Source organism: Littorina saxatilis, linkage group LG15 (assembly GCF_037325665.1).
Source record: "Littorina saxatilis isolate snail1 linkage group LG15, US_GU_Lsax_2.0, whole genome shotgun sequence".
NCBI classification, from domain to species: domain Eukaryota; kingdom Metazoa; phylum Mollusca; class Gastropoda; order Littorinimorpha; family Littorinidae; genus Littorina; species Littorina saxatilis.
Genome location: NC_090259.1, coordinates 34,217,396 through 34,241,309, shown reverse-complemented (window position 1 = coordinate 34,241,309; position 23,914 = coordinate 34,217,396). Strand labels below are relative to the sequence as shown.

Genomic DNA, 23,914 nt, shown 5'->3' with positions numbered 1-23,914 from the left:
ACTGAATCGTTAGAGAAGACCAGTATGGCCGTGTAGCTTCTCGGTCAACATGCGGTTTTCCCTGCTGCTAGTTTTTCTACGACTGTTGTTCCTCCTCCTGTGTTTGCTTGCTTGTTTCTTTCTTGCTCAGTTCCTGACTGGGATTGTGTATCGTGTTCACAGACGAAAAATGTAAGATTCAATCGAGGTTTTTCCGATCGGTCGGTGGCTAGTGTGCGAGTTAGGTTGTGTTGTGTTAGTCTCAAAGCTTCGATCTTAGGGGCCGTAGCGAAATAAAACCTTTAAACTGTCCAAAACCGGCCGGTAGAAGTTTCTAGTTGCCCCTGGGGCTGTAACAAAACCTACATGCTTCGGTTTAGGAGCGGGAGGAAAAGGAAGTATTTCCTGTCAGTGTTGGGATGGGGGAAAAGACGCAATGGAGAGAGAGAGGGGGTGGCTGTGTTTCAAGTCACCAGAGCCAAAGGGGAAGGTGTTGGCACGAGTGGAGGTTAACAAGTTTGCACGCTGTGTGGACGCAATACGACGTAGCGTGATAGCGGCGGGTTGCACGTGACGTGTACATTTTCTGGTTTCGAAAACTTGTCCAATCTGTCATGCAATACAGGATCAAAGCCACAGGCGCCATGTGTAAGGAAGATTGCCAACTTACCAGTATTATGCAGAGACTGAGACTGAATGGACACTCACTCCCACCATGACCCAAGAAAGAGAGATTGGTTGTTGGTTTTTAATGTCCCTTCAACCCAATTGGCTATGCGGGGCCGTAGAGAGAGAGAGAGAGGGGGGGGGGGGGGGGCTGACGGGAACAGTCTAGTTCTTTAATAACAACAGGGGATATTTAGCCAAATTAAACGTCCAACTTCAGATGTTCTTTCGGGCATGCGAACCTTACATTCGAACTTTCAATATGAGTCTTACAGTACCCTGTTTAGGACCATATCCGCATTAATAAACAAAATTCCACATGTGTCAAACTGGCGCAAATGCTTTTCTAGCAGAAACAGCGAACACAGAGGGCCTGTCCGTGTTTCCATGCACTTCAGGCGGGCTGCACCTTTCCATCAGTTTATTCGGCATCACGACGGGGGCTGCAGAGAAAAACAGATGGTATTAGACGCTGAAACTGTGCACTATGGGGAAAAAAAGAGGGAAGAACAAATAAACGAAACAGCAGCTCAAAATAATATTTTTATTTTTTTTATAGAAATGGCACGGGTGGAAAAAAACAACACCACAGCAGCGCAACGTGTAATTCATTAGGTGCACTCGTAAACAGAAGAGGGAGGGACGTGCATGTCGGCTCCTGTTTCATAATTCCCCCTCTCATAGCATGACGTCCGACACTGAGTTTCTTTTCCATGTCCGTGCTCGTGCTGCACTTCGGTTATATAATTATAGCCGTGTGGGGCTGTCTGTGCGTGCGCGCGTGTGTGGAGCTGTGTGTGTGTGTATGTATGTGTGTGTGTGTGTGTGTGTGTGTCTCTCTCTCTCTCTCTCTCTCTCTCTCTCTCTCTCTCTCTCTCTCTCTCTCTCTCTCTCTCTCTCTCTCTCTCTCTCTCTCTCTCTCTCTCTTGTTAATCCTTGTTAAGTAAAGTTCAACTTAATTCAATTCTCTCTCCCTCCCCCCCTCCATCCCCTCCTTTCCGTTCACAGATACAGTCACACACACACACTAACACACACTTTTCAGACAACGTACTATGAGTCATCTACATGGGACAGAAACGAAAAAGAGGGCTACATTTTAGAGCACTTTCTGCCAGGTTGAATATAATTCTGTTTCAGAACCCGCTTGTTTTGTTGTTGTTTTTCGTTTTTGTTTTTTATTGGTTTGTGTGTGTGTTGCTTTTGTTGTTCTCGTTGATCAGCACAGCTAACACTTGTGTTAAGTGCTGTAAACAATATTTATTGCCGGCTTTGATCATGGACAGGTTTTAACTGTAATGGAAGAAGACGGGGAAACGGAAAGATTTTTTTTTCTTCTGGCTAGGTCATAAAAATATCTTTGGGCATGACACAATCTCATGTTCCTTTTATTGGTCGGCGGGTGATGGAACATAATACAGACTCTTTTTTTTCTTGGTAGATTGGGATGGTTCGGGGAGGTTTTTGTCACCATAAATAGACTGTTTTGTACCTTTCCATCGTCGCAAAAAGTGTTATATTATGGAATACAGTCGTGGGGGTTGGGGGATGCCGCTATTATTCTAGTTTTGCTCTTTTTCTTCAGCACAAAAAGAGTTGTTTGGGGTATGAATGGGGTTGATCGAGGGGGTGACTTAGATTGTCTGAGACTTCCAAAGTAGTCTTCTCTTTTCTGGCGTGTGTGTGTGTGTGAGGGGGGGGGGGGGGCTTGTATCTATCTACATCTAGTTATAGGTTGTTGGACATCAAAACTAATCAGAATAAGTACTTACCAGGAAGCGATTCAGACACGTCATCGGATTGATTGCAATGTCACTCCCCGTTTACTCTACCCCCTCTACGCTTGCGTGCAGTATTGGTTGTTGCAATCTTGTCTGCATTTCCAGAGAAAAAAATGAAAGTTGCCGACATTTTCAATTGGGGGGATAGTCCGTGTGGACTCTATAACTGTTGATCTGGTCTGCCCATTGGGGGATTTTGCCACCTGACCTGTGACCATATGTTCTTCAGTTAAATAGTTCCATCATCATCTTTTTAATAATACAACATGATGCATCAATAAGGATTAAATTGAATCTGTGATTTCGAAATATTACGAAAGTAAGAAACATATATATTCGATTGTATCTATTTATGCAGCATACTTCACGGTTGACAGAGGTAAACGCTTCGTCGGCGAAACATCGCAGAACATTTTGCCGACATATTGCCAGAATTGCCGATTGTTTATTTATTTACTTTTTCTCTGAGGGAAAGGCACAAAGGACTGACGAACATTTCAACAAAAAAAAATATAAAAAAAGACCAATTTGTGGAATAAAAGATATCGTAACAACTGCGCTGTGTAGGAAAGTAAGCCCATATTTTACGTTCGTCAAAGCTGGCTAGTTTAAAAAAAACACACACACAAAAAAACACACAAAAAACACGTAACCATCTGAAAAATGTCCTCAGTCAGAAATGACACCAGTGGTTATTGCTGCACTTGCAGTGTTTGGCATTCCGCGCACTATTTCGAACCATGTATACAACAGCTCAGAGCTCACTCGGACTGTTACAAGTTCCGTTGTTTTTGCAACACTACCAAAAAACAGAAGAAGAAGCTAGGACAAACACAAAGAGCGTAGCTAGACTCCACTTCACAAAGGGACACCGACTTTCTCTGTTTATTGGACACGATCTCAAGTGGTCTACAGTCACGTCGCGGTGTAAAACACTCGAGTGAAATTCTGCATACCGTTGCTTGTGTGAAGGCGCGTTATGAAGACGATAATGAACTTTTTGTGAGGCCTTGAAGCTAGGAAATCGTGGTACAGTGGTTACTGGTACCTGCGATGAAAGGACACCCTTGGGATTAGCCCAAAGTTTCCCCCCTGTCAGTGTCATGATAGGTATATTTGACCAAGTACGTAGACAAAGGGACTACTAGTGGAATTACGGGAGCTAAAGGGGTACCACTAATTGCAACAAAAATGAAATCAGCACAGACTGGTAGATAAAGTGTCCTTTAGTACCCAGTTCAAAATCTAAGCCCTGAGGTAATGGAATAAGTGAGTTATCGGATCAGAAAAGTCATGCAATCACACGGAACAAGCAGATTTGACTGGTTTGGCCTGCCGTCGCAAAGCCGGAAGTTTATGCGCGCCATGCACTCAAAGTCTGGTCGAACGTGCTTCGCGTGGCCACATGCAAAAAGGTGAGTAATCGATAATCTTTACGTTTTTATTCGTCCTTTAACATTTTTACCACTTCATTTTCTCGGCTGCATGTGTAGAATGCTAGCGCTAGTTCTTTATTTATGCCATACGAATGCATTGGAAAGAAAAAAGCCTGATATGCAGACGACCTAGATTCGCTAAAAGTTCGTCTGCTTCCAGACAGCACAACAGGAGTCTAAAACTTGTTTTACCGTTTCAAACGTGCAGATAATCTTTGCAGTTGATATGCTCAGCATCACAAATACAATTATGAAGTTAGATTAGAAAAAAAAAGTATATTATACTCAAAGACCGTGCGAATTGTTGATCGTGCTTCCAGTATGTATGGTAGGCGAATGCTGTCAAAAATAACCTTCCTGTTGCACTGTTCGGTGATGTTTTATTTATGTTTTTTTATGTTATTGTCGCCATTGCTGACACTTTAGGCACTTTTCTGATGGAATGCTATCTCGATAGCCTTTATTTGATGCGTAAATCATTAATGTTATCATTTTTTCTACAGTCACCTGCTTTCTGAGCGAAGACCTTGCTCTACACTAGTGACCACTGCGAATGAGACAAGAATGAGGTAGGTTTGACATATCAGCAATTTCTATTAAAGGCTAAAAAAAAGAAGTTTTCATAAAAAAGGCTTAATAAAACAAATCCCGTATATATATATATTTTCAATAAATCATGTTTCAGTGGAACCCCCTTTCTTAAGACCAACAAAATAATCTGAGAAAACCAGGTCTTAAAATGGAGGGTCTTAATAAGGGTGTTTCACTGTATTCAGGATATTATATAATAAAATATGCTCTACTACTTAAAGACAAAATTAATTAGCGTCTGGACAATTATACACACAGTGTCAATCCAACTGCTTTATTTAAGTTTATGTTATAAATGTATTTTTTTCCAGATCATGGAGCAGTTGTGTATCCTGTGTGGAGGCAGCCTTTATTCAGGGGAGCAGATCGTCATTCCGCAACAGAAGGGAAGAGACACCATACACAGAGTCAGTACCCAGCGTGGTGATTCAATTGTTGTTGCAGAGGGGCAGGCTGTGCATGTATGTTGTCGCAGTTCATATACAAACAAGCACAACATAGCAGCCTACCTTCGTGGGAAAAAAGATGAAGATACTGCTGCAAATTTGAACCAAGGACTGCGGTCAAAGAATCAGCCCTTTGATTTCAGGAAATGTTGTTTATTTTGTGGCATGCATGCAGAACTTGTTTCAAAACGAGGTCCAACAGTACTTCCTGTTCGCACTTTAGATTTTCAGAAGACCGTCTATAGAATCTGTGCTGAAAGAGCAGACGAATGGCCTGAAAAGGTAAAAGGCAAGATAGAATTCGTCTCGGACCTTCCAGCAGCTGATGCTTTGTACCACCAATCATGCAGCACCAATTTTAGAACAAAAAGGAAACTTCCAAAGTGCTTTGGATCAGACACTGACAACAAAAGACCAAAACAAGGAAGACCAGTCGATGAAAAAAGAGCAGAAGCGTTCAGAAAAGTTGTCAATTATCTGCAAGAAAAAAAAACGATACAAAAGTCACCATCATCGACCTCATCAGAAAAATGAAAGAGTTTACAGGTGGTGACTGTTATAGTCACTCAAAGATGAAAGAAGAATTAAAGAAACATTTTGGTGATGAAATCATCATCACAGAAATGGATGGGAAAGCAAACGTGGTAACATTTCAGAGGACTACATGGTCTATTCTTCATTCCTTTTATTCGACACCTGAGACGACCGACGAAGAAACTCAAAAAGACAACATCATCAGAGCTGCTGCTGAACTTATCAAAAGTGACATTAAGAAGATAAACACCAGCAGAAAAGAATACCCAAGTCCAGACAGCACTTTCTCAATTACAGCAAACCTTGATTTTGTGCCAAAATCCTTGCAAACTTTCCTCGGAGAGATCTTCAGTGGAAAGGACACTGATGTGAAGGTTGCTTCAATCGGCCAAGCAATTATGCAAGCAGCTCGCCCAAGAATTTTAATTGCTCCACTGCAGATTGGTCTTGGAGATCAGATGCACCACTGTTTTGGTTCCAAGTTCCTGATTGACACGCTGTACTCCCTTGGATTCAGCTCCTCTTACAGAGAAGTAAAGACGGACGAAATGAGTGCCGGAGATAATCGTGCCAGCCACAGATGAACATTTAATGCAGTACATGGCAGACAATGTCGATCATAACACTGGAATAATGGATGGCCTGAATACCTTCCATGGAATGGGCATGATTGCTTCCATAACCCCGTTCATCAAAAATAGGTCGTCCATCGCTCTGAAAACAAAGGTTAGGCTGGAGGAGGTCATGATGAAAGCCCGTGTCAAAATCAGTTTCTACGATGAGAGATGTGAAGGCCTGGCAAGTCTCACCTATGAGAAGTTAAGGACAGTCCTAGTTGAAGACCCTACCAAAGAAGTTGAAGTCCTATGGAAGTCAGCATGGCTGCTCAGTCCTCAGAGACCGTTCTGGTCAGGAGTAATGCAGGCCGTCCACAATGGTGACTTTCCAGGTCAGTCATCTATTGTCTTCTTGCCGATGATTGATCTCAAACCCAGTGACAAAACTTGTATCTATTCAACGCTGTTGTTTCTTTCTGCTGAAGCTAGGCGATACAACAAAACCCCTGTAGTCACCTTTTGATCAGCCCCTGTGGTGGAAGGCCCTCAGCATCATATCAGCAGAAGCAGCTTTCAGTGAGCTACGTTCTGTAGTTCTTCGGCTTGGTCCCTTCCACATGGAGATGAGTTTTCTCGCTTGTATAGGACATCTCATGGCGGAAACTGGCTTATACGATGCACTATGCACTGTGTATGCCCCAAATGCTGCCAAAGCACATCGGACCAACCAGCAGCACCAGCAGCTCTTCTGAAAGTGATTCGGTGTGCATGCAAGACTGACTGTGACACAAGAAGATGCAGCTGTCGTAAACACGGACTCGTTTGTTCGCCTGGGTGTGGAGAGTGTCGTGGTGCCAGTTGCTCCAATTCCCCGTCCAACTTTACTGAATAAGGCGAGGCATATTGAGAAGCAGAGGTGAGAGAATATAAAAGAGTGTGCGTGTGCTTGAAAGCACAGTCATGCGTGTGTATTTTTCTCTGTGTGTGTGTGTGTGTGTGTGTGTGTGTGTTTGTGTGTGTGTGAGTGTGTGTGTGTATGTGTGTGTGTGAGTGTGTGAGTGTGTGTGTGTGTGTGTGTGTGTTTATGCAAAAAAGCACTCGGATTCTATTTTCAACGCGTTTTGTGTCAACTACTGCCGTCATAGATATTAAATAGCTGCATTTCTGAGTCCTCTGAGCCGAGATCTTTCTAACGAGATGCAACATGATAGGCTTATCTTGGAGAACAAAACAGTGTCTTCTTCCACTAATGTATGACGTCACTAATATGCAAATTTCTCGATTGTGCCGATAGTTTGAAACTTAGATTTTGCACTGGGCACTAACCAGACAGTTTTGAGAACATTCCTGCAAAAAAAAATTTTGTTGCAAAAACTGGTGGGTTGAAGCATGATTTTTGGCACGGTAACCGCACTATACAGAACTGGTCGGTTTATTTAGGCGTTCTCTCCCTGTAGAGACACGTTTTGTTGCGGGATGCTTCAGGTACATAGAGGGTAGTATTAATGTGACTTCTATTTCTCGGGACTATGATCTCTGTGTGATGAGAGGGGTAGGTCGGGGTAATGTTGTTAGTATAAAAGAGAGACAGGGCGTGTATGGGGGGAGGGGGGCAAAAGGGGTAAAGAGGATGACGCTATGGACCGTGAAATACAACACCGGGTAAATGATGGGCCAAAGAGAGAAAGGCAACAGCTGCACCGTCTACGAAGGGAGGGGGTTATGAGTAAATCTGTAGTGTCTGACAAGAAACTGAGTTAAAGGATCTTCACAAGATCGCTCATGTCACTTGTAATTGAGCAATTTTTTTAATTTATCAATAATACAATATTGTTTATATATATGCATATCACGCTGAGACATTAATGTATGCAGACGGTTGTGTTCATTACAGTGAACTCAGATGCTGCGTAAGCCGTAATGAAATAGAGACCAGAGAGGTAGGGGACAAAAAATAGAAGGGAAAAAAACACAAGAAAAAAAGTTGAAAGTAGTGACGAAAAAGTAAAAATAACGGTAAATCACCCGTATCAGGAGCGCAGTTTTCAGCCCTCACTCAGAGGTGAAATCGGTATTTGACAGTTACATTACAAGGGGGTCAGTTCGCTGTGTCAGTGTAGCCCTCTAGGTGAACGGGACGAGCGGCCCAAGTGTGCACGACGGAACAGTGGGTCGGTCAGTTCAAATTTGTGATGACCAAACTATCCACGTTTGGCCGCGTGCAATGTCCGGCAATAAACTAGACTGACTTTTTCCAGCGGTAACAAAGTCAAGACATGGCGTCACCCTGTCGCGTTTTGATTACAAGGCCATGGTAGAAAGCGTTCGCTTTGATGTAATCGTGGCACAGTGGTGCCTGCGATAACATGACAGCCTTGAGACCAACCGAAAGTGTCCTTGCATCTTCTTCTTCTAACAGTTAGTAGCCAAAGTCTACAGAGACCATCATTGCGACTTTGGGGTAGAGAGAGGTCAAACCATGCAGGCCAGCGACCCCCCCCCCCCCCCCCCCCCAAAAAAAAAAAAAAAAAAAAAAAAGCTGCTCACTTTTAGGTATCAACCAAGACCAATCCGGCTACCGTTACGTTATGTGCCAGTACCCTCGAGGTGAAGGTTATGGCGGAGGAGGCATGGACAGGTGGCCTGTCGTGACACGTGTATTTTGGCGAAAATACTAGACAGCGGGGACAACATAAAGTGTTCTTTATTTGGAGGTGTCCTTCTGTCGGAGGGGCCTCACATCGTAGGTGCCACTGTAGTAGAACTACGGCCTTCGGTACAATTTTCGGGCAATATTTTCTCAAAGTAACAAGGACGCGACCTATAGTAGTGTGACAGTCGGTCACTGAGTCAAGTTTGATCACCTTGCGTTGTGATGGGAAGGGAAGGTGTGTGGGGAGGGGGTGGAATGAGGCTGTGTAGCCTGCAGCAGAGTGATGTAACATGGAGTTTTGGCAGGTGATCAATCCCCCCTCCTCCTATCTGTACAATGGTAGTGTGTGTGTGTGTGTGTGTGTGTGTGTGTGTGTGTGTGTGTGTGTGTGTGTGTGTGTGTGTCTCTCTCTCTCTCTCTCTCTCTCTCTCGTAAAATAAAATTTAATTTGATATCTCTCTCTCTCTCTCTCTCTCTCTCTCTCTCTCTCTCTCTCTCTCTCTCTCTCTCTCTCTCTCTCTCTCTCTCTCTCTCTCTCTCTCTCTCTCTCTCTCTCTCTCTCTCAGCAATTGAATTGTGTAATACCTAAAGAATGGGTTTAATTTTGATTGCTGCTTGTTCTCTGTAAAGTAAGTCATGTAGCTTCCCTTTTTGTACATGTAGCTTGTCAAAAGTGCTTGAAGAAGAGAAATAGGCAGGACAGAAGCTTAAGACTATGGGGGGCTGTGTGAGAAGTAATATTGAAGAGGCAGCCTCTTCCTCACTGTGTGACAGTCCTAGCTACAGTGATCATAGTAAGTCATGACTCATAGGGAAGTGCAGAGTGTACCTTTGAAATTTCATCATTTCCGTCCAAGTTATCAAAAATTCTATTTTCAAGGGAAAGTTTTTTTTTAATGGAGTGATACTCATTGATTGAATGTTGATGGTCAAGTTGAATGTGGAGGAGAGAGAGAGAGAGAGAGAGAGAGAGAGAGAGAGAGAGAGAGAGAGAGAGAGAGAGAGAGAGAGAGAGAGAGAGAGAGAGAGAGAGAGAGAGAGAGAGAGAGAGAGAGAGAGAGAGAGAGAGAGAGAGAGAGAGAGTTAATTAGTTCAGCCCTTTGATTTTGAATGGATTGACGTTTACAATTTTTATTAAAGAAAAGATATTGTGTGTGTGTGTGTGTTTCCCAAAGGAGGAAGGGGCAAGGTTGTGGGGAATCAGGGAAATAGAACAGAATGCAGTGGAATCACATGCACATTTTTTTGAAGGTGAGGGGAAGTGGTTAGCTAATTTCCTTGATGATTGCAAGCGTCATTAGCTTCACCGGACACTATGCAGGTAAACATTCAATGACAACATGAGCATGAAAACAGGAGTGCTTGTCAGGTAGTTATGTTCCAGGGGAAACATGTAGTTTTCAGTTAATGATTTTGGGTTGTGAGAAAATAGGCCACCATGACCATGTTCTTCTGCAGCGCACATTGTTATCCTAACCACGAAAATGTCTGGTCTTGCAGACGAACCTGCCCCTTATAAAACATTCCAAGCTAACCTTGGCATAGCGCAAAAAGGGTTTTGATTTCAGTGATTTGTGATTGCTACTCCTGGTGTCAAAGTCAGTTGATTCATCACATGCGTAATTAGTAGCATGCGCAGGCATACACTCACGCACGCTCTCTCTCTCACACACACACACACACACACACACACACACACAAGGATTCTCTCATTCCCTGATCTCTCTCTTTCTTAAAATAAAGTTTAAACGGTGCATAACTTCATGAAACATAGCCTGTGGCCATATCGTGCACATGCATGAATATTAGCTAGGTACAAAAAGGAAATAAGGTTGCAGAAGTCACAGGTGTTATCACTGGCAGAGACTGATCCACAACTTACATAGACTGTTGCCCTCAGGAGAGGCATGTAGAGTACTTGCTGTACACTCATCATTGAAGAGCTAAATAAATAGCATTTGTGATAGCACAGAACACATAAGGTTGTATAATCACGGCACAAGAATGCTGGAAAAAGCAATAGTATTTGGCACTACAGCACACCTGGCAGCCAAAGCGTAATTTGCTACCCCAGGTCTAGATCTTTTCCATCTGATGCTCTCTCAGAGACTTCATGCAGTGTTCGCAACCAGACTCAGATGAAGACAGGGACAGATAGCGTAGTAGACAGACTTACGCATACATGAACGCACAGACACATAACACACATTCAAAAACATGCACACAGAGACAAAGACATGCTCGTGCATAATCGTGCGCGCCACTTCACACACACACATGCATGCATGCATGCACAAACACACACACACACACACCATGCACGCACACACACACACACGCATATGGGTGGGATTCTTCCGGTATGTGCTGGAAATCCGGATTCAATTATATTTTTTTTTGTTTTTGTTTTTGTTTGGTTCAGGATTCACGACATTATTCAGTCCCACCCATGCACACGCACGCACGCACGCACGCACGCACACACACACACACACACACACACACACACACACACACACACACTTGATGAAAGGAAAGTACACATATATTTTGACGTGCAGAAGGAAGGAACTCATGCCATCATTCCATTCAGTTATCATTACAGCGGTGAAGCTTTGTTTGTAAACCATAACGCACTGCTCACTTTAGAAAATGAATAGGTCAACACAATTTTGTTTTAGGGTTATCTCGTCTGGAATTGACGTGTTTGCCTTATCACCTACTGCTAAAATGATATTCAAGGCTCTCTCTCTCTCTCTCTCTCTCTCTCTCTCTCTCTCTCTCTCTCTCTCTCTCTCTCTCTCTCTCTCTCTCTCTCCCTCTCTCTCTCTCTCTCTCTCTCTCTCTCTCTCTCTCTTCCCGCAGTGGGGCACTGCGGTTATGAAATTAAAGGCCCCTTCTGTTTTTGGAACCGCAGGAGCTTTCTAGTTTGCTGTTAGGTAGATTTTTGGTTCCTCTTTCCTGTCATGCTCTCTTTTTCTTCATGAATTCTTTTCTTTTTTCTGCCTTCTTGCTCATTCACCTGTATTTTTTCCAAAAATCTCTTCTCTTGCCGCTTGTCTCGCGATTCATGTATAGTTTAATCTGTTAGTGTTCTGATGTAAGTCCAGCAGTAGATAGGTTAAGCCTATTTTAACATACTGGAAACTGGTAATCTTCCAGTAGGTATTAATTTAGTTTTACTAAAGCCTGCTGGGACACAAGTAATGGGTTAGTGCATTTGTAAACAGGAATCGCTTGACAAGTGGCCCCCTTCATCCCCCCCTTCCTCGTCCTGATATGGCTCTGCGTAGTCGGCTGGACGTTAAGCAACAAATAAACAAACAAACAAACAAACTCTCTCTCTCTCTCTCTCTCTCTCTCTCTCTCTCTCTCTCTGAGCACATGTACACACACACACACACACACACACACACAAGTGCCTGCATGATGATGCTTGCATATGCACATTTTCAAATTTAATATCCACTGTCCAAATTGTAATTCAAACCCTACTTGTAATGCCAATATTTTTTATCTAAAATTTGTTTCTTTTTCATTGCTAATGAGATGAAGATGATTGATCTATTTGGAATGTTAGGTGGGCCTAATTATTGCTGTCAACTCCTTCATACGTATGATCATCATATACGAAATAACCCCTAACTCCACCCTTCTTTCTTAATAATCCACTTACAGTTGAACAGACTTGAGTGATGCACCCATTTGTAGTGAAATGAAATATCACAGGTGTAAAGCTACAATATCCCAAGGGCAGATACAGTAATTAATGGGGAGAAGTTTGATACATTTAAGCCCCCAAACCTCCTCTCCCCCCACCCCCTCTTTAAGAGCCAAGCTTCTTGAAGAGGCCCTGAAGAAAACAGGTGTGTTTGTATGCACCATAAGAGGTGACACGACAAGACGAGGAAGAAAGCCACTCTCCCCCCTCTCCCCTCTTTCTCTCTTCTCAAACATTTTTTTAATTGCTACATTTTTTGTTCATTGTACCCCCATTGATTTAAGACTTGGAAACCGTTTTCACACCTGATTTTCTTACAGCTTTGGGGATCTTTAAAGGAGGGAACCATTGTTGTGGTTGAGCTTACGAGCACTTAACAACATAATAACAACAATCGTGGGGCCCATGCTTCACTTGGTAGAGATAAGGTGACATTTGTCATCCAAGATAGGAAGTCATTCACGTAGGACTGTTTTCAATCACCCTGACATGTACTGTTCTGATGTAGGCTGTCATACTCTGTCTTGGGAAGATTGGGGGTGCCAGTGTATGATTATATATCCCCAGGACAGATTATACAGGGAGGAGTAAATTATTGCAACTCCTTGCAGTATGGTGCAGCAAACCCATGCCTCGCGTTTTGTACTTGAGTGCCATCACTTCCTGCTTTTCCTCTTATCACTTTCTTGAGTGCAATGTCCTCTTGATTGCTTTGCTGACTCTGTGGCTGCTCAACCTTAGTGAATATAAGAAATGTTAAGTCCTTTGTACTGGAAACTTGCATTCTCCCAGTAAGGTCATATATTGTACTACGTTGCAAGCCCCTGGAGCAAATTTTTGATTAGTACTTTTGTGAACAAGAAACAATTGACAAGTGGCTCTATCCCATCTCCCCCCTTCCCCCGTCGCGATATAACCTTCGTGGTTGAAAACGACGTTAAACACCAAATAAAGAAAGAAAGAACCTTTGTGAAAGTTGATACTCTGTGGCTGCTCAACCTTAGTGAAAGTTGATACTCTGTGGCATGCTCAACCTTAGTGAAAGTTGATACTCTGTGGCTGCTCAACCTTAGTGAAAGTTGATACTCTGTGGCTGCTCAACCTTAGTGAAAGTTGATACTCTGTGGCTGCTCAACCTTAGTGAAAGTTGATAAGATGACTTTTGATAGCAAGTAATGTTGACTGTTACAAATCGTGTTTTTTTCTTCCTGTTTGCTGTTTTGGTGTGCATGATAAACAATATCCTTGGTGATAGTCAAATACATGCCTGAGAGAGAAATTTAGGGCATAGACTATCAAAGTTCAGTCACTCAAGTGGCATTATATTTACTGCAGTAAGTCACGCACATTTGCGCATTTAGTTGCCATCATTTGTTGTCCGTGAATTATAATAAACTAAAGAAAAGTTGGCAATTCTTCTGGTTACGGTTAAAAGATTTATGATCTGGGTTTTTTTCAGCATAAAAGATTCTCTAGGGGTTAATAATTTATCTCTGTCAACTGTCAAGTCTTTTGAAACCCTGGAGAGGGACTGTTGGCGTTGTTATGCAGATTCCTTTGTCAGAAGTCTCAGTCGTTTACGCTGGGGTGAAGTGACAAATATTCAGTTTGAACACAAGATTACTCAGTCTTTTTATGCACAAGGTGTTTTGATTTCCTCCTGCCAAAAATGAATGCTCTACAAAGAGTGTTTTGTTTTAGAGTTTTGGGCTACTATTGAATTTTTGGTTGGTTGGTTGGCCAATGTTTGGTTTGCAGGGAATGGACTAGAATCTAAAAACAAAATAGATCACATTAAACTAAGTCCCTTCCAAAAATAAGCAAGTCAGACTTTTGAACTATAGGTTCATCAATTCCACTCAAAAGGAGGGAGTTTTAAATAAAAGTCAAGTGGGGGGGGGGGGGGGGGGGGTTAGGTGATAGAGAAGGGGGTGCTCAATGCAGGTAAAACTTGCATGTGGGAGCTTGAATATAAGGGGGACTCACTAAACCTTACTAAGTGAACTAACCAGTGACTGCCTGAATGGTCGGGTAAAAACGGTACCCACACGTGCAAAAACATGAGTGAACATGAGAGTTTCAGCCCATGAATGAAGATGAAGAAGAAGTAACCAGTGTTGAAACTCCTTGTTGTTGCAGATTCACATGGGCACGGGCATTCGTGGACATGGTCAAAGAGATCCACGACCTGGCGGGTCAGCACGAGGTCATCGCAGAGAACCTGCAGAGCACAGTGTCCCGCGACCTCCAGACCCTCATAGCAGAACTCAAACACGAACGAAAACAGGTGGGCTTTTAGGCAGACCTCTGAGCCTCTCAAAGTTGTCTCCCAGATAATGCATCATTTTGTTGTTGTTTTGTTTTGTTGTGTGTGATCCCGATTGATCTATGTTTTCTGAACAAGATAACAATAAAAATGTACTCACCAGAAAACAGCAACAAGAATACAAAAACAAGAACCGGTTTCGACTTATCGTCTTTGTCAGCACAAGTTACAAAAACAATAAGCTAAACAAAGAAGAGAATGAGCACAGAGCGTAACATATGCCCTAACCTAAAAAAAAGAACAAAATCTAAAGAAGTCGTAGTGACAGTGACGTACGTAGAACTAAAACGTAACGATACACTGGATAGCGTTAATAGAAGTTTCTGGTACATGTATTTTACTAGTAAAATGTTAAAATAGCAGAAAAATGAAATTGGATGGGATTCCTTGCAAATAGTATGTATTTCTGTATAAGAATGTTGTTTTGTTTTAAACTTGATCCTGATTTGATCATCTATGTTTTTTGAGTACAGTATTAAAGCAAATGTGGGCGTCCATGCATTTACACACCGGTTGATAGTTTATTTGACCAGTTTCTTCAAGACAGACAAGTATCATACATGTATAATCAGTGTGTTTAAGGCTTGTTTTAGACTTGGCTTGAATGGTTTGCGCAGTGGTCTGTTTTCTCAGTACTTGTACAGAAATACTGGTTTAAAAAATGTCCAGCGGGAAGTTTCCCTCTTAAGATTCTTTCAAGCGGGCTAAGCCTTGATGCAATCGCAGACACTCGGGATGGTTGAAGTACTTTTTCACAGCAGACTATTGTTCCATTTTGAGCTTTATCTGCTCTTTATTTTCTTCCTGCCGGTTTTCCTGTGTTCAGAGAAAATATGCTATTGACCAAATTTGTCTGCATAAAATTGTGTGGCTGAGCAGCAGTAATGATTGTATTCTGTTATTTTTGAAAAAAAGAGAAATTGAAAACTTGAAACTTTAGGACTGATTCGTTTACTTTTACATGTACCACACTGCTCTGTTCATTCAAAGCATTTGTCCAATTTTGTTTCTTTTCAAGATTCAAAGTCCTAGCTTGAGGGAGGTGTGAGGAAGCTCACTTTTGAAATGTTCTTTTTTTTCTTTCTTTCTTTCTTTCTGTCTTTTTTTCTTTCTTTCTTTCTTTCTTTCTTTCTTTCTTTCTTTCTTTCTTTCTTTCTTTCTTTCTTTCTTTCTTTCTTTCTGTCTTTCTTTCTTTCTTTCTCTCTTTCTGTCTTTTTTTCTTTCTTTCTTTCTTTCTTTCTTTCTTTCTTTCTGTCTTTTTTGACTCACATGCGAAGCAAAAGTGAGTCTATGTACTCACCCGAGTCGTCCGTCCGTCCGTCCCCCCCGTCCGGCCGTCCGGAAAACTTTAACGTTGGATATTTCTTGGACACTATTCAGTCTATCAGTACCAAATTTGGCAAGATGGTGTATGATGACAAGGCCCCAAAAAACATACTTAGCATCTTGACCTTGCTTCAAGGTCAAGGTCGCAGGGGCCATAAATGTTGTCTAAAAAACAGCTATTTTTCACATTTTTCCCATTTTCTCTGAAGTTTTTGAGATTCAATACCTCACCTATATATGATATATAGGGCAAGTAAGCCCCATCTTTTGATACCAGTTTGGTTTACCTTGCTTCAAGGTCAAGGTCACAGGAGCTCTTCAAAGTTGGATTGTATACATATTTTGAAGTGACCTTGACCCTGAACTATGGAAGATAACTGTTTCAAACTTAAAAATTATGTGGGGCACATGTTATGCTTTCATCATGAGACAATTTGGTCACATATGATCAAGGTCAAGGTCACTTTGACCCTTATGAAATGTGACCAAAATAAGGTAGTGAACCACTAAAAGTTACCATATCTCATGGTAGAAAGAGCCAATAAGCACCATTGTACTTCCTATGTCTTGAATTAACAGCTTTGTGTTGCATGACCTTGGATGACCTTGACCTTGGGTCAAGGTCACATGTATTTTGGTAGGAAAAATGTGTAAAGCAGTTCTTAGTGTATGATGTCATTGCTAGGTTTAGTTATTTGACCTTGACCCTGAAGGTCAAGGTCATGTAAAGGTCAAGGTCATGTAAAGGTCAAGGTCAAGCATGTGAGTCGTATGGGCTTTGCCCTTCTTGTTTCTTTCTTTCTTTCTTTCTTTCTTTCTTTCTTTCTTTCTTTCTTTACTTTCTGTCTGTCTGTCTGTCTATCTGTCCTTTTTGTTTGTCTGTCCTGTCTGTATGTCTTTCATTCATTCACTTAGTTAACTATTTATTTATTTGTTTATTCATTCACGTATTCCTTCATTCATTATTGGCTCGCCTTAGTGATGAGTGCGTAAGACTAAGAGGAATCAGCAGTGTTTGTCTGTATGGCCAGGTGGCCAGCCATCCATCTGTCTGTGAACCAAAAAATTAACATTGAGGTTTTCTCAAATGTTGTAGGACCTAGAGCTTTGAAATTCTATTGTATGACTCACAAGCTATTTTCTGGGGTGGTTTTAACTTGAAATGCAACCTACTCTGGTGTCCACCTCTTGGTAACCACCACCTGCTCATTACAACCACCCCAAAGGACCCTGAACGAGCTTTTTTCTTGAGGAGTCCACTTTTGATTGGACACGCGGGTGATCGTTACAGACAGGTTTGACTGTATTTGTCATGAACATGATGAAGAAAAAGAAAAGGACTCAGATCCTTTGACACTTTTAGATTTGTGAAAATACCTATTGTGTGTGCAGCATTTACAGGAGGGTGCCAAACTACAGGACCAGTTGACTAAGAGCGCACAGTCATTAGACAAGGTTAGCTGTGTATTTACTCTCTCTTTGTTGTTTCTTTCTCTTTTGTAAATGATGTTTAACTGTGGGATTGCAATCTGTGTGTGGGTGTGTGGGTGTGTGAGAGTATGCGTCTGTGTGTCTGTTCATACCTGCACGATTGTCGAAAAGGGCGATCACTCCCATGGGAAAGACATGTCTATAATTGTTCAAGTTGTAGTTATCACCTTTTTGGTGCAACTGGACCATATTGCTTTTATGTGAACAAGAATTTGCCTATTTGTTTGATCCAACACGCTTTTCTTTTCTTTCAGGCAAAAAATAAATATGAGAAGGCATTTAAAGACGCAGAGAAGTCGCTTGACAATTACAGAAAAGCTGATGCCGACATTAATTTATCCAGAGCAGAAGTAGAAAAGGTGAGTATATGTCTAGAATTTAAAATGTTGGTTTTTATGCTGTAGGTCAGTGTATAGTTAAAGAATATCTAAACACTTCAAGACTATAGTACTAGTACGTAATAAGCTATTTGAAGGTTCCTTTGCCATTCTTCTTCAGGTGTGCATCTAGCCTGAAAAATGATATGTTGGTCCTCAAATAATTTCAGCCTTGCCTGTGATTGAGAAATAAATGGTTTTGATGAGATATAGATGTATTATCATCTTTTTGAAGCGTGACAAACATGTGAACTCAGAAGTGTTCTTCCTGACCAAGTTGTAATAAAGAAATTTGATAAAGGAGAAAATAGTAGTACCAGTGATGTCAGACCGCTCAAAACAGAGGACACCTCCCAAGGCAAGACACAGCTCAGTGTTGTTCCCAGGCCTCGGTTTTCTGTCATTGACACATGCTTTTTTGATCTGAGGTATTGAGCTGACCCCTGGCTAGTTGACCGTCCGATAGTTTGAACATACAGGAGGTCCTCTGACCATCAGTTTTCCTACCAAGCGTACAAAGCTGGAACATTTTGACCTGTACCGATTTTCAATCCAGGTCCCACTGACCTGTTGTCCTCTGCGGCTAGGAACAACCCTTGTCGTTTACCTTTACCAAAATAGACCTGTCATGAAAGGCCACCTGCAATGTTGGGACACAAGGTTGTCCTTTCATCACAGGTACCACTGTGCATTGACCAGCGTTAATGAGTATTTGTGTGTGTGTTTGTGTGTGTGCAGCATCGACTGGTGATGAACCAGAAGTCCAACACGTGTGAGGACTGTAAGAGTGAATACGCCAGCGTCCTTCAACAATTCAACACCACACAGCAAGAACATTTCTTTACCTTGATGCCACAAGTGTTTCAGGTTAGTACCATGGGATGCAATGCTGCTCTTGTTTGTGTATGCAGCATCATAATTTTTGCTTTTGTTTTAGCGATACCGTCTTTTTCATGTAAACAATTATGTATCTTTCCAGGATTTTACATGGGGGACTGGTATCCTCCAATAACACAATATTTCTTAAAATGAACAACCTGGCTGCTTCCTCTGCAGAGTGGGAAGTTTGTTGTGGTAATCAATTTTGTATATTGACATGGATGTCAGTTACAGATTTGATACAGCAACAAATTCTGCACAGGAATTAGCCAGACTTGAAGTGGAAAGAAAGAAACACACATACTCACAGAGTAAAAGTAATTTAAAACAAATTCTTTTGGAGACTAACTTTGTGTTCATCATCCGATTCAAGACATCAATAATTGCATACAGCATGAGAATTTGCAGTGTAACGTCCTCTGCGTCAGGTAGAACTAGAACACAATGTAATCTCTTATTTTTGTTTGATTGCAGCATCTCCAAGAGATGGAGGAAAAAAGAGTTGTGAAGGTACAAGAGTGCATTCTACAGTGTGCGGAAATTGAGAAGAACGTCATCCCCATCATCAACACCTGTATAGAAGGCATGGCCAAAGCCGCAAACAGTGTCGACCCCGCACAGGTAACACAGTACAGTGGAACCCCCGATTTAAGACTTCCTCCCTTTTAAGACCTTGTCTTTTTGCATTTTTGGTTCATTAGCCCTGTATATGGACCCCCATTTTAAGACCTGATTTGTTCAGATTTGTGGAGGTCTTAAAAGGGGGGTTCTACTGTACAGCACTTTGTCTTGCTGGTTGTGATTGGGAGAGGGGTTCTACTGTACAGCACTTTGTCTTGCTGGTTGTGATTGGGTGAGGAGGAAAAGTGACATAAGTTGGGTCATGTACTTTCTTGTTTAAAATTGCCAGAATGGCCATAACAGTTTTCCAGGGGCTGGTTTTATAAGCCGCTCTTTGGGTGTCCGAAGGGGTGAAGAGCAAGAGCAAAGATAGTATGGAAAAGATGCGTATGAATCCCCACATCCCTCTCAGTGTGGGACATCTCGCCCCATGCCCCAAGTCAGTGGGGAGCACCCCTAAACTGGCAAGGGAGGTAATTCTGTTCCCAAATATGGTGGCGAATGTGACTGTGTGTCGTTTATGGCAGCCAGAACATTTCATGGTTTTCATTAACTTCAGAAGATTTTTTTAAATTGATGTAGTTGCTCGGCACCAGAAGAAGAAAAATCTTGCATTTATGGCAGGGCAGATTTGGTTTTCTTTTCTACTTTACATGTGGTTTAACCAAAGATATTTTAATCCATTCATGCAGTAAAAATAGTGCTGAAAGTGCTCTCTGCCATGAACACTTTATATTTTAATCTCATTAGACACATCATTCCTTTTGTTTGCTGTACTCCTACTTCGAGGTCCTCTTTTTAACCTAATTGGAGGAGCGCATTATTAACCAGCCCCACAACTCCAAACTGGTCCTGAATCACCTTTCTTGCATCTCTGGTCACTGTTTATTTCATTTTGCAGGAATCCAAACTAGTCATACACAGCATAAAGAAGTGGGTTTTTTAACACTTTTATTACAAGCTATTCTGTATTGCAGGAATCCAAACTAGTCATACACAGCATAAAGAAGTGGTTTTTTTAACACTTTTATTACAAGCTATTCTGTATTGCAGGATTCTAAACCCGTTTTCCATGCATTTCTAATCACTGTGTACTCCATTTTGCAGGATTCCAAACTAGTCATAGACCGGCATAAATCAGGTTTCCCCATCCCCACAGACCTACCGTTCGAAGACCTCAGCGTCATGAGCGGCAGCACCGACAACCAGAACAACACCTCCAAATCACAGACTCTTCCCCCCACAGTGAAAAACACCATCTCTGGCGGAAAATCCAAAAAGCGAGGAGGGATCTTCGGTCTCTTCGGATCCTCAAAGGTAATATGGGGCTTGGAGAAGTTTGGGTTGTTGTCAGGAGTTGTTGACAGGTTAGAGGTGTGATTATTGAAAGGGTAGCTTTAGACTTGCCAGATATTACACATTTCATGTAATTCCCTGTTGAATAGTCAAAGGCAGCGACAGAATTGCCTGCCTTCTCCCTGTCTCTTCATCCATGCGCCTACGAACAAACACAGACACGCTCTCATACACGCACACACGCACGCAAATACATGTGAGCTTAGAGATTTGTTTTCTTTTTCTAAATGCATGCAAAACAAGAGGCGAAGCCTTCAAGGCTCACGTAAGAACTAGACAAACAGTAACACAAACTCAATCACTCCGTCACACATACACACCCACACACACAGTAAGCTTAGGTGACACTGTGCAAGAAAGAGAGACACTAGATCTAGATCTGTCTGTCTGCATGTAGCCTACTTACAGGGACACGACTGCCAAATAGTCTCGGCCCGCTCAAAATAACAATGACCGAGACCACACACACCACGCGAGAGAGAAAGACTACAGGGAGGCATGCCGTCATGATGCATTAATTGACGTCAAACACTTTTGACCGTGACGTAATCTTATGCGAGCTTTATCCATAGTCTTGGATAACCACTCACACATAGACTCGGAAATGTTAAAGTTTCTACCACAGACATACACGCACACACACACACACACACACACGCACAAACGCACAGACAGACAAAGTTACGATCGCATAGGCTACACTTCGTGAGCCAAAAACCAACCAAGTAGTAACAAGAATACCAGGAGAATATCAAACACAAACATTTGAAAAACAAAACAAGTCGCGTAAGGCGAAAATACAATATTTAGTCAAGTAGCTGTCGAACTCACAGAATGAAACTGAACGCAATGCCATTTTACTCGTAGCATCGTCAGGCCACCGCTCATGGCAAAGGCAGTGAAATTGACAAGAAGAGCGGGGTAGTAGTTGCGCTAAGAAGGATAGCACGCTTTTCTGTACCTCTCTTTGTTTTAACTTTCTGAGCGTGTTTTTAATCCAAACATATCATATCTATATGTTTTTGGAATCAGGAACCGACAAGGAATAAGATGAAAGTGTTTTTAAATTGATTTGGACAATTTAATTTTGATAATAATTTTTATATATTTAATTTTCAGAGCTTGTTTTTAATCCGAATATAACATATTTATATGTTTTTGGAATCAGCAAATGATGGAGAATAAGATAAACGTAAATTTGGATCGTTTTATAAATTTTTATTTTTTTTTACAATTTTCAGATTTTTAATGACCAAAGTCATTAATTAATTTTTAAGCCACCAAGCTGAAATGCAATACCGAAGTCCCGGCTTCGTCGAAGATTACTTGACCAAAATTTGAACCAATTTGGTTGAAAAATGAGGGCGTGACAGTGCCGCCTCAACTTTCACGAAAAGCCGGATATGACGTCATCAAAGACATTTATCAAAAGAATGAAAAAAACGTTCGGGGATTTCATACCCAGGAACTCTCATGTCAAATTTCATAAAGATCGGTCCAGTAGTTTAGTCTGAATCGCTCTACACACACACACACACACACACACACGCACGCACATACACCACGACCCTCGTTTCGATTCCCCCTCGATGTTAAAATATTTAGTCAAAACTTGACTAAATATAACAAAAACAACAACATTGATCAAACGTGGAAATAGTCCATCCCACATATCATTTTGGAAATCAATGCTGCATTAGCACATTCTGTTGACATAATTTTAATACCACAATGCTTCAGACCTGCTCTGCATAACTAAGACAGGAATTTCAAAAGGAACATGGCATATACAATAAAGTAAAATACAATACAATACAACTTGATCGCCCAATCTTTGGTACAAGCATACATTTTTCTTTTAACTTGTCGCACACAGGAAATAAACACAGTAATTTCGGATCACGTCACGGATTATTATCACAGCTTGATACCCCCATCACACTCAGTCATAAAAAACATGCCTTCCCTCCATGTACTCATCTTATCACTCAACAAAAGCAGATCTAATTTAGTAGTCTTCATGTAGTGCATGTACGTGTCATCTGCCTTCGTCTTGCTTCAGTGTTTGCGCATTCTCTTGCCCATTCTTGTCAAACATGTTTAAAGAGTTGCCATCATTTCATTTGTGTCTGCATCTCATTTTCAACAGATGTTTGACTCACATGCGAAGCAAAAGTGAGTCTATGTACTCACCCGAGTCGTCCGTCCGTCCGGCCGGCCGTCCGGAAAACTTTAATGTTAGATATTTCTTGGACATTATTCAGTCTATCAGTACCAAATTTGGCAAGATGGTGTATGATGACAAGGCCCCAAAAAACATACATAGCATCTTGACCTTGCTTCAAGGTCAAGGTTGCAGGGGCCATAAATGTTGTCTAAAAAACAGCTATTTTTCCCATTTTTCCCATTTTCTCTGAAGTTTTTGAGATTGAATACCTCACCTATATATGATATATAGGGCAAAGTAAGCCCCATCTTTTGATACCAGTTTGGTTTACCTTGCTTCAAGGTCAAGGTCACAGGAGCTCTTCAAAGTTGGATTGTATACATATTTTGAAGTGACCTTGACCCTGAACTATGGAAGATAACTGTTTCAAACTTAAAAATTATGTGGGGCACATGTTATGCTTTCATCATGAGACACATTTGGTCACATATGATCAAGGTCAAGGTCACTTTGACCCTTATGAAATGTGACCAAAATAAGGTAGTGAACCACTAAAAGTGACCATATCTCATGGTAGAAAGAGCCAATAAGCACCATTGTACTTCCTATGTCTTGAGTCTTGAATTAACAGCTTTGTGTTGCATGACCTTGGATGACCTTGACCTTGGGTCAAGGTCACATGTATTTTGGTAGGAAAAATGTGTAAAGCAGTTCTTAGTGTATGATGTCATTGCAAGGTTTAGTTATTTGACCTTGACCCTGAAGGTCAAGGTCATGTAAAGGTCAAGGTCAAGCATGTGAGTCGTATGGGCTTTGCCCTTCTTGTTGTTTGTTTGTTTGTGATTCACACGGACTAAAATTGTCCACAACTGAGTAAAAGCATGTCAGTTTGGCTGCTACATGTGATTTTTGTGTGTGCTTTCACTGTTGGTTATTTGTTTTGATGGGTGGTATTTGAGCACTTCAGCCCAGAATGGGATACCCTGCTCTGCGAGGCCCCATAATTG

General features: G+C 41.6%; 1 protein-coding gene across 4 annotated transcripts in view; it reads left to right on the top strand.

Moving 5' to 3' along the window:
* The window catches only part of LOC138949169 (formin-binding protein 1-like), a 78,914-nt gene that overhangs the window by 22,589 nt on the left and 32,411 nt on the right, over positions 1-23,914 (top strand). For all 4 annotated transcript variants that reach the window (XM_070320941.1, XM_070320939.1, XM_070320940.1 and 1 more), the window contains exons 4-9: positions 14,504-14,651; positions 17,409-17,471; positions 17,762-17,866; positions 18,623-18,751; positions 19,238-19,384; positions 20,492-20,701. In XM_070320941.1, coding sequence (XP_070177042.1) covers positions 14,504-14,651; positions 17,409-17,471; positions 17,762-17,866; positions 18,623-18,751; positions 19,238-19,384; positions 20,492-20,701 — 802 coding nt within the window. The remainder of the gene's footprint in view (positions 1-14,503; positions 14,652-17,408; positions 17,472-17,761; positions 17,867-18,622; positions 18,752-19,237; positions 19,385-20,491; positions 20,702-23,914) is intronic.